Consider the following 10,357-nt stretch of genomic DNA (forward strand, 5'->3'; position numbering starts at 1 on the left):
AAAAAGAATGCCACAGACTGGGAGAAAATACTCACAATACACTTATCAGACCACAGACTTGCATGCCCAGTGATAAAAAAAATTCTGACAACTCAATAATAAGACAAACAACTCAATTTTTAAATATGGGCAAAAGACTTTATGTGAACAGACAATAAGAACATGAAAAGATACTCAAAAGCATCAGCCATCAAGGAAATAAAATTTAAAACCAAATGAGATGCTACCACATAGCCATAGAACGGCTAAAGTTAAAAAGACTTACAATATCAAATCTGGATCTAAATGGATGGTGAACAGTTTGCCTAAAGTATACTGTCATCACCAGCATTCTTTGAACCAATAAAAACATCTGACTTCACAGGTCACAGGTTTTACTTACTATCTTACTTTTAATCTTAAAATTTTGCTCATTTAAATGATACTATTATAATTTGACATATCTACAGTATAGATATGAGGAAAATAATGCATCATGCAAAGTTAAAAGAATAACATACAACTGGTCTCATTCATCAGATACATGAAAAAAGCTAAATACTCAACATCTGTAAAAATATCAATCAGCTTGATTAAATGCATTCCAAAAATGGGCTTCTTTCTACCGTAGTTTTAACCATGGAATTTTACTTCTATTCCACAATTAAGTAAACCTGTCAAATTAGGCCAATCATAATTTAAAATTATTAACATCTACTTATAAAAATGTTTCAATTTCCTTTAAACACAGAATGGTAGACATCAAGGAAGAGAAAATTTCAGAATAATTCCATTATGATCAGAAGAGTTAGTGCCCTGTAATTAGGAAAAGTATTTTCTTGCAAGAACATGATTCTAACTATTACGTATCATTTCAAAAGATCCCTAACAAGCTTTCATCCTTGATTTTTACTAATCACAAAAGGGAGTGATTTCTGAAAATCACAAGCATTAATTGCTATTCTTTACTAAGCTAAGACATTATCGATCTCGTCCATTAATGGAGATAACATTTTACATCAGTGTGTTGTGCCTAAGTTTCATTTTTGCTTATGGTCATTTTTCTGAACTCTTACATTTTTGTGACATTCCTTAAGTAAGTTAATCAAGACGTTGCATTCTTCGGTGTGCAAGTGTGGAGATAAGTCAGGATGCATCTTTAGGAGAAGGTGATGGAGCACAGCAGAGCAACCTGTGGATACAAGAGTGTCTTGAATATGTGTGGCTATATTTGTTAATGTGACCTAAAACTATTTTCAGTTAAGAAAATCCAGTGACCTTTATCAGAAAAGAATGTTGACCTGAGACAAATTATTAAACTTGAGCGTCAGGTTCCTTATCCAATGATTTAACCGATTCAGCAAGTTATCAGGAGTGTTTATAGAGAACCTGCAGTTTCAGAAAAAAGCAGAACACACACGAACCTGGAAATAAGTGCTCAAGCAGAAACAGCTTGCCTTTATTAATAAGACTGACTTCAATTATTTTTCCCACATTCCTGAAACTGATTACAACTCATTTTGTTCAGATGAAATTCTACCAATTAAGAGAACTGGCATGTTAATCTTTAAAAATGTATATTCCTGAGAGGGTTAAAGGGTCAATAGTCAGTCTCATATTAGTGTGAATTAATATAGACTGCTTTCTTCCTAACAGCTGGCTAAAAAAAAAATCTAACTAAACAATGAAGAGTAACAACAGCAGATGTAATATAAAAATTTCAAATTTAGCAGATACAAGTATATCCATAAAATGCTATTACAATGAAAACAAGAAGGCTGAAATCCCTGAAATTAGTTTAATTAGTTCATTCACATAGAAAATTAGCAGCCAAAGTCAAGGAAAAAAGCATTATTTTGAGGTGTGTGCTATAGTTATGTAGCACTATACACCTACTGTCTTTTTTAAACCTATTTTTAATTCAGAAAAGATTACCATAAAAATGAACCAATTAATTGCTTTAGCCTTTTAAAAGTTCTAAAAAAGAAAACAGAAAATCATGACCTTAGGTTGGGAAAAGAGTTCTCAGATACATCGAAAAGCACAATCCGTAAAGAAAGAATAAAAACTCATCAAAATTAAAAACTTTCCTGATTCAAAAACACAAGAAAATAAAAAGACAAGCCACATTCTGAGTGACATGACATGTCAATGTAGGTTCATCAATTGTAATCAACATACCTCTTTGGTGGGGATGTTGATAGGCGGGAGGCTGTGCCTGTGTGGGGCAGAGGGTACATGGGATCTTTCTACTTTTGGTTAATTTGGCTGCAAATCTAACACTGCTCTAAAAAAATAAAATCTACAAGCTACAGAATAGGAGAAAATATTTGCAAATCATTTACGATAAAGGGTTAGTATCTAGAAAAATGTAAAGAATGCTTACAAACAATCCAATGTTTAAAATGGACCCAAAAAGTAGACAAAAGATTTAAATAGATATTTCACTGACGATGATACAGGCATGATTAATTAAGCACATGAAAAGATGTTAATCATTAGTCATTAGGGAAATACAAATTAAAACCACAATGAGACACCACTAGACATCCACCAGAATATCTACAATCAAAAAGTAGAACAATACCAAGCATGGTTAGAATGTGGAGAAAACGGACCTCATGCATTGCTATGGGGAATGTAAAACAGTACAGACACTTTGGGAAGACAATTTGGCAGTATCTTAAAAAGTTAAATACAAACTTACCCGGTTAAATACAAATATGACCCGGAATTGCACTCCTAAGAATCTACCCAAGAGAAATGAAAACATATATCCACACAAAGAAGGGTATGTGAATGTTCACAGCATTATTCATAATAGCCAATACTGGAAACAATCCAACTGTGCAATAACCCAGTAACTAGATAAGCAAATGTAGTTATTTACACAATGGAATACTTTAACTTCTACATGTGCCAACATCGATGAACCTCAAAAGTACTAAGCTAAATCAAAGAAGCCAGATTCGAAACACTATGATTTCATTTATATGCAATGTCTAGAAAAGGCAAATCTGTAGAGATAAAAAGCTAATCATTCGGTTGCGTAGGCCTGAAGGTGAGAGTGGGCAATCTGCAAATGGACACCAGGGAATCTTTTAGGGTGGTGAAAATGTCCTAAAATAGAATTGTAGTAACGGTTGCACAATTGTATAAGTTTACTAAAACCACCAAATTCACTTACAATGAGAGAATTTTATGATATGTAAATTATACCTTAGTAAAGCTGTTAAAAAGTTGTGAAAAATTCAAACTGCCCATCCACCTTCCACTCCCAACAAATAAAATCTTTAAAAATGTCTAAACAAATAATTCCAAAGAATTGTCATATACCTCCTGTTTCAGATTTCAACTTACAAAAATACCAGAAATCACTGTTTCACTGAGTAACTACTAATAAACACACACACAAAAATATACATACCACAGCTGACGATCACAAATCAGGCTGTTTTGCCCAGCTGAGTATTTGAAATGGAAACTAAAAATGCAGCCAAGTTCAAGTTTTGCTTGCCTGCCATTGACTATAGTCTTTTTAACGATAAAAATTTTTTGCCTCAGAAAAATGAGGTCTCATACAGTCCAGCAATTTAAGTCATCTAATACTGTACCAATATTAGGAACCTACATTTATGTATTAGTATTAGTTACCTGGTTTCTGCCTCACTTATTTTTTTTGAAGGAAGATGTACACTGGTTTAGTCACCTAGCAAATGCAAATGTCTTTTAACATTTTATTTTGTAAGTATATTTGACAAAGTATTTTTGCATATTCTATCAACCAGCCCTCAAATTTGTGCTTTTACAATTCTGAAATGACCTCTTTAACTGGCAAAGTAGATAAGTGAGAAGACACTTGGCTGCTGAGATAAATACATGCATGTTGTATATAAGCATAAATGCGTATCATGATATATAATTATATATACATGTAAGACTATAAAACAATGTTATTGTTCTTAGAACACACTTAAATGAGTGCTGATACTTTCCACCAGTCATCCTTAAAAGGCTATTCTAATAATAACACTATTATAACTCAAAGTAATTTTTATGAACTAAAGAAAAGCTAAATATATATTCTATATTCTTATTTTTTAAATTTATTCAAAGCCATAAGAATATATCTACATTATTAGTGTGGAAAATAACTTATTGAACACTTATTATGTGCTGGGCACAAGTCTAATAATCCTCCCAATAATCATAGGAAGTAGGCACCTTTGTCAATTCAGCTGAGCCATAAGAAATTGCCTTTTTGTAGGTCAAAATATGCATTGTCCACATTTTCATAGCAAAACTAAGTCTCGGTCACACAGGAAGTGGCAGAGTAATCTCTCACCATACAGGGTAATCTCTCACCATAACCGATTTTTTTCCCATGTTCAAAATAGGAAAGGCATACCAGCAGTTTGTGAATGAAATAAATTCAGATAGAAATAACTACTTCCCAAAGAGCCTCTGGTTGGCTACAAGTTCAACAGGCACTAATTATAAGCCTAGTTTCCAAAGAAGTCAATGTAATATAATTAGAAATAGAGGGTCTGTCTACATCAAGGAAAAAACCAGTACTCTAATTGGTAATATTGACCAACTTAGGGGAGCCCACAACAGAGGCGAGAACTAAAAGGAACAACTCGGTTAAGTGGACAACGGATTTGAAGGGAGAAGATGGTTTGAGGGCAAAAGCTGTGGACTCAGCTATTCAAGAATTATATCTCTTTGGCTACTTAGTCTGAGACCTAAGTCTCTTCCTTCTTATAAATAGAATTACCTCTTAAACTATATCTCCGTGTTGTCATGAGGTTTAAAATAACATATGTGAGAGTCTCTGAAACAGTGAACAGTGCATGTGACATATGTAAAGTATTATTTGTATGTTTGAAACGCTGTCACATAATGGGAAAGGTTGAACTGAATTTACTCTGAGGTGTTTCGGAGAACAGGACTGGAAACCGAAGGGTGAAGGTTACCAAGGCAGACGTCATCTTCATGGAGCTGCTCAACAATGAAACAGGCTGCTGTGTGAAGCTCTCCGTTATCTGTCCAAATGTACCCAAAATTAAGGATTTGCTGTATCAATTAAAGATGTCAGAGTAGATTCTAGCATTGCATTCTTAAGTTTCTTCTCAAATCTAAGCTCACAAATGATTTTAAGCCTTTTCCAAAAATAAAATTCATACTCAAGTGATCAATACTTATTACTATTTATTACTAGGAATACAGAAAACAATTGCAAAAGGGTAAGTACCAAGATAATTATAAACATCACCTGCACCACTGAAACAAAGGTAAAGGGAACATTCATTTGTAATAAGCCTTTGTGCATGGGTGTTTACAGTGAGAAGGAGGGGGTTAAACTCCATCATTATTCAGTTAAACACAAAACTTCAGTCCCATTGGCATTTAGAAAACATCAGAGGGTTAATCTGTCACAATTACACTTCCCTTCCCCATGCCAACCTCACCCACTTCCTCAAGTATGCACACATTGATACCAAAACAGCAAGCTAAAACTCTTTAAAATGTTCAGCTGTGGCAATTTGATGTTTTGATTAATTGGCTAACAGATCCCTGAAAAGCAATTTTAATTTTTACTTGGGAGTAAGTTACGAGGGTAGAAGCAGTAGGGTACTCTCACTGACCATATAAAAATTACAGTCATCTTTGATTTACTCCTTCACCTTAATCTACCAAGACTCTGAGGTAAAATATTCCTAACGAATATTCTATGATAGATTTCAACCACCAGGTGGCACAATTTCAGAAAATAAATACACCGAGAGTAAGCAATATACCTATCTAGTAAAGAAATGAGAGAAAGCCTTCTAATAACACTCTTCAGCAGATCTATAATCACAAGTGGAGAAACCCATATATTAATGCCACTTGGGTTTTCTTTAGAAAGACTTTGCTATTGTGTGGTTACACCAGAAAGAAATTTACACTACAGTTACAATTTCTAATGACATTTTAAAACAAGCCAAAAACAAGGCCAGAAGTCTCTTCTTCAGAGTCTGAAGAATCTGTTCTCCACAAAAACCTGTAAACTAATATTTTAAAATTTCTAAAATGCATTTTTTTAAAAGCCTGCATTTCAAAAAGCACTGGAATTAGTTAAATTAGCATTTTTCCAACTCTTTCAAATTGCACCATATTCAGCAGAGGGGGTAGAGCCCCTAGCAAGAGATTAGCTACCCTACCCACTTCTACTTATCACAGCTGCAAAGTGACCAAATCTAAAGAGATGCTACTAAGTGACTTGGGTTCTCAAAGTACAGACCATGCTCCACTGCTGAGAGCAGCCCTTGGGCTGTATGGGAAGAAGGACTGACAGAAGCAATGTAACTTCCACCACATAGTTTCTTAAGGAATAGGCCAAGTTGTAGCTTTCCATGAACAAACATTTATCAGCAGGTACTAGGTGCTGAGCACTCTTGCCAAATCACGTGAATTTCAGCGGGGGAAAAAAAATTGGTCCATATACCTCAAAGAACGCACAGGCTAGTGAGGGAATATTCTTATAAATGCACATAGTAAATGCTCAATAAATGTTTGTTGAATTTAGGACTATCATATATTTGAAAATTAGTTTGGACCTCAACATAGTTTTAAAAAAGAATGGAAATGAGGCTCATAGTAAATCAACTAAACAAATGTAGAAGCTTGTATGTATGGGAAAAGGGGAAGGGGTGCCACAACAGAACTCCTTTGCCAGTACAAGCTTCTTTCATGCATTTAGAATTTTAAATGAAGGTTTTCAGAACTCGAATTTACTTAAGACTCTTAATAAAGCACCTATTGTGAAAACACAGGCACGGTAACCTTTAAACAGAATCAAAAAGGGATATGAATGTCTACTTTTCTTCAAAAGTGTACTGATGGGGATCTTACGGGATTCTCACGTCGCAATACGGATTGGTGGAAACTTTCACTGCAGCTAAGATGCGCCCTAACAGGCTCCCATCTTCTACATGCAAATTCTAAACTCCTAGACACCAATAACAATAAACTACACAATGTGTTGAGCATTCGCCGTGTCAAACACTGTGCTAAGAGATTCCCTTCTCACAATCGATACGATGGGTTATGCCCAGTTTACAGGCGAGGCAGCCGAGGCTCAGGGAGGGGAGGAGCACTTCCCAGGTCCCAAGACTCGAAGACTAGCGGGACAGATTGCAGAAAAGTGAAGGATCTAAGCCAGCTACCAGTAGGTCTTCAGCAAATGTCTAGGGGCGGGGAGTTCAGGGTGGATCTCCAGCCGCTTGGGCAAAATCCCCGGAGCGGAGGTACAGGCGCCAGGAGGACCCGGGGCCGGGCCTTCCAAGTCCCAACCTCCAAGGGCTGCAGAACGCCCGACTAGACGCGGCACAGCGAAGCTTCGCACGAGAGCAGGGGACCGGAGGAGGGACAGGTGGGCCTCCCTGGACGCCGCGGCCAGGAAGAGAGCGTTCTTTCAGAACGGCCCGGACTCCCGAGACTCACCCGACTTGATGTCACACCGGAAGGGCTGAAGCGGTCTTCAGCAGCGAAGATTCTTCACACGAAAGCCGACTGCCTGGGCGCCAGAGTCGAGCCAGCTCCAGGTGGCGAAAGCCCCGGCGCCCTCCACGGCTGACCCTGCTCGGTAGCCCCAGTCGCTCGCGGCCTCGAAGGCGCATGCGCCACATGACCTGGAAGGGCCCATTTTCGGGAATTTGGGGGGGGGAGCGGGTTCACAGAAGTACGACAGAACCTAAACAGCAAGCCGTACCAACAAGCTAGATGTCTTGGCTGAGATTAAGTGTGTTTAGACAATATTCTCTGCTAAGAAGAGTGACGTGGGGACTCGCGGAGTTTCCCTTCTGCTGCTCTCCCCACGCAGGCACCTACGCTGGGGGTAGTCCAAAGTTTGGGCTCGGTGGGCGGAGCTAGATGGCGGTGGGAACTGCAATTGGCGGCTTTGAAGGCGCAGCAAGCGGGAACAGCTGCTGAGGAGCGAGAAAGTTGGCGATGTGGGCCGGTAAGACAGCCCCTGGGGTTATGGAGTCGGGCCCCGGAGGGTGGCGGAGGCCTTGTGGAAGCCACGTCCTAGGCCTCTAGGACGACTTTTTCGCTACTGCCACAAGTCCCAAGGTGCAAGATTGGCGCCTGGTCTCAGGGGGGATGGGGGCGGGGGTAGAGATACGGTTGAGAATTACAAGAGGGCAGCGATGCCTTGTCTTGATGTCACATCCGCCCGTTATAGGGCAGGGCCTTACGTAAGGTGTGCGTCAATGCTGGAGCCGCCACGAACTGTCACGTGATGGGCTACGCTACTCTCCCAGCCTTGGGTTGCTTTTTCACCCGGACTTGGGGGTTGATTTTTTAGTTCACTTTGGCTTCCGTCCTTTTTCGTGCTTTCAGCCTCTCGCGTTACTCCTTCTGCTCCTTTTGCAGTTCTTCAGCGGTGTAGATCTACAGGAAAGTTACTTAAAAGGGCTTTTTGTCATGCGTTCATTCAACAGATGTATCTTGAGCACCTACTATATGCCAGGTACTGAGCTGCTAAATTCTAGGAAATAAGAAATTAAATAATCACGGGGAATCGGAAGACTGTACTCAAAGGTTTTCCAGCTTTATTGATGAGACTGAGCATGCTCTTTCTACCAGAGTTCTTTAGAATGGCATTCTGCAAACTTTATCCAGAATTAAGAATCATCTGAGGCACTCTGAAAATGCAGAATCTCAAGCCCTACTCGGTGCTCCTCCAACCCCTCGTTTAAATCAGTGGGGCCAAGGAGTCTGCATTTTAACAAGCCCGCCCCATCAACAGTGTTTTTGATGGGAGAAGTTGGTTCAGTATATCACTGACTGTTGGACCCATATCCTTCCCAGGTTGTTTATCTCCTCAGGTATACTGCTTAGGGGAAGTATCTAGTACTTCATGCCACAAGTATTTGTCATTTAGGGATATGCTATGAATTAGTCAAATACAGTTCCTACCCTAGTGGAGCACAATAAAATACTGTAAAGCAATAAAATAATCAAGATCATTTCAGATAGTTCTGTAAAGACAATAAGCAGTAGAGAGTGGGGAAATAACTTTAGACTGGAGTGATCAGAATAAGTCTCTTTGAGAAGCCATCTAAACTGTGACCTGAATTACAAGAGTTGCCTACGTGAGTATGAAGAATCTTCTAGGCAGGGGCAACTGCAGGTACAATGGCCCTTCACTGGAGGGATCATTTTGTATTAGAGGAACTAAAAGGGCAATGTTGCTGGAGCTCAGAAAGCCAAGAAGATAGTGGTAGGTGATGGGGAGGGAGGCAAGAACCAAACAACACAGGACTCTGTAGACCGTAGAGAGGCTTTTAGTCTTGATGTTAAGGCAGGTTGGTCCTGTATCTGGACAAGGAAACAAATCAAGCTCGATTTTCATGATCCTAATTCTGTTCTCGTGTTCTTAATTCAGTTCCTTTTCTAAATAACTCTGAATAGTTGCTCTTTAATTTTGTTTTAACTATGGTTTTCCGTATCTTTTTAAAAGACAGTCCACTATCCATCTTTTTGGAAGCGGTCTGTGGTAATAAATTACATGCAGTGTTCAGCAGACACCTAAATGGTAGAAATAAATCTCAGCCAGGATTCTTGTAGAGGGATATACTCCTCTGTTTGTCTTTGAATAGCCTGCAGTTGTGGTGGCAGCAGATGAGACTGACAGACTGACTACTGCCTCTTGTCAAACACGGACACCAGGGTCTGTATGCTCATTCCTAGAAGATAAGCTATTAAGGGAATTTAAAGTCTGTAGATATCCTGCTTAATCTGTGTTTAGAAATCATGCTTGATTGCTTTTTTAGGTTCTATATTTTAAAAGAGAGAGTCAGTGTCCCCAGATGAGGTAGCAGAGTTGAGATCAGCTGTCACTATTGGCCCACAGCTTCTGCCCTGAAGAAAGTAATAAAAGGGCTCAAACCCCCTTCCCTATGCCACAGCTTTAAGAGGACCAGTAAGCTATCTCTGAAGATCATTGCCCTGTCTGTTGCTTTGGGAGCCACACCAGATTTGGGGTACAAGACCTTTTGGACAATTGAAGAATCTCACCTTCGGGCATGGGACAGGAAAAGTAAGGTAATAAATAGCTCCATGTTAACTGGCAACGCATTAAAGGAGAAAGAGGCTGCAACCCTCCACCTCCAGCTCTTATTATGTCCAGTAAGCTCATAAATCCAGCTTTTTTTTTTCAGTATCTCCACTTGGAGTCTGACAACCTTAAAATTTACATATTCAAAATAGAATTCTTGAGCTTTCTTCTGCCTCCCCCCATTCTCCCAGTCTTCCCCTTCTCCGGTAAATAGCAGCTCCATTCTTTCAATTACCTGGTAAAAACCTTGGTGTCATCTTTGATTGTTCT

The 10,357-nt window shown here is 39.1% G+C and overlaps 2 protein-coding genes across 3 annotated transcripts in view; one reads left to right on the plus strand and one right to left on the minus strand.

Moving 5' to 3' along the window:
• Window positions 1-7,624, minus strand: part of CMC2 (C-X9-C motif containing 2) — a 17,523-nt gene extending 9,899 nt beyond the window's left edge. Inside the window, exons 1-3 of one of the 2 annotated variants that reach the window (XM_019635223.1) lie at window positions 7,468-7,624; window positions 2,687-2,729; window positions 1,056-1,171 (exon numbers count right to left, since the gene is read on the minus strand). In XM_019635223.1, the coding sequence (XP_019490768.1) occupies window positions 1,056-1,136 (81 nt within the window). In that variant the 5' untranslated portion in view covers window positions 1,137-1,171; window positions 2,687-2,729; window positions 7,468-7,624. The remainder of the gene's footprint in view (window positions 1-1,055; window positions 1,172-2,686; window positions 2,730-7,467) is intronic. The other variant, XM_019635222.1, reaches the window with a different exon arrangement.
• Window positions 7,625-7,716: 92 nt separating this feature from the next.
• CENPN (centromere protein N) overlaps window positions 7,717-10,357 on the plus strand; it is a 19,865-nt gene continuing 17,224 nt past the window's right edge. Inside the window, exons 1-3 of the mRNA XM_019634750.1 lie at window positions 7,717-7,984; window positions 8,401-8,497; window positions 9,939-10,158. Of these exons, the coding sequence (XP_019490295.1) occupies window positions 7,975-7,984; window positions 8,401-8,497; window positions 9,939-10,158 (327 nt within the window). The 5' untranslated portion in view covers window positions 7,717-7,974. The remainder of the gene's footprint in view (window positions 7,985-8,400; window positions 8,498-9,938; window positions 10,159-10,357) is intronic.

Source organism: Hipposideros armiger, unplaced genomic scaffold (assembly GCF_001890085.2).
Source record: "Hipposideros armiger isolate ML-2016 unplaced genomic scaffold, ASM189008v1 scaffold_19, whole genome shotgun sequence".
NCBI classification, from domain to species: Eukaryota; Metazoa; Chordata; class Mammalia; order Chiroptera; family Hipposideridae; genus Hipposideros; species Hipposideros armiger.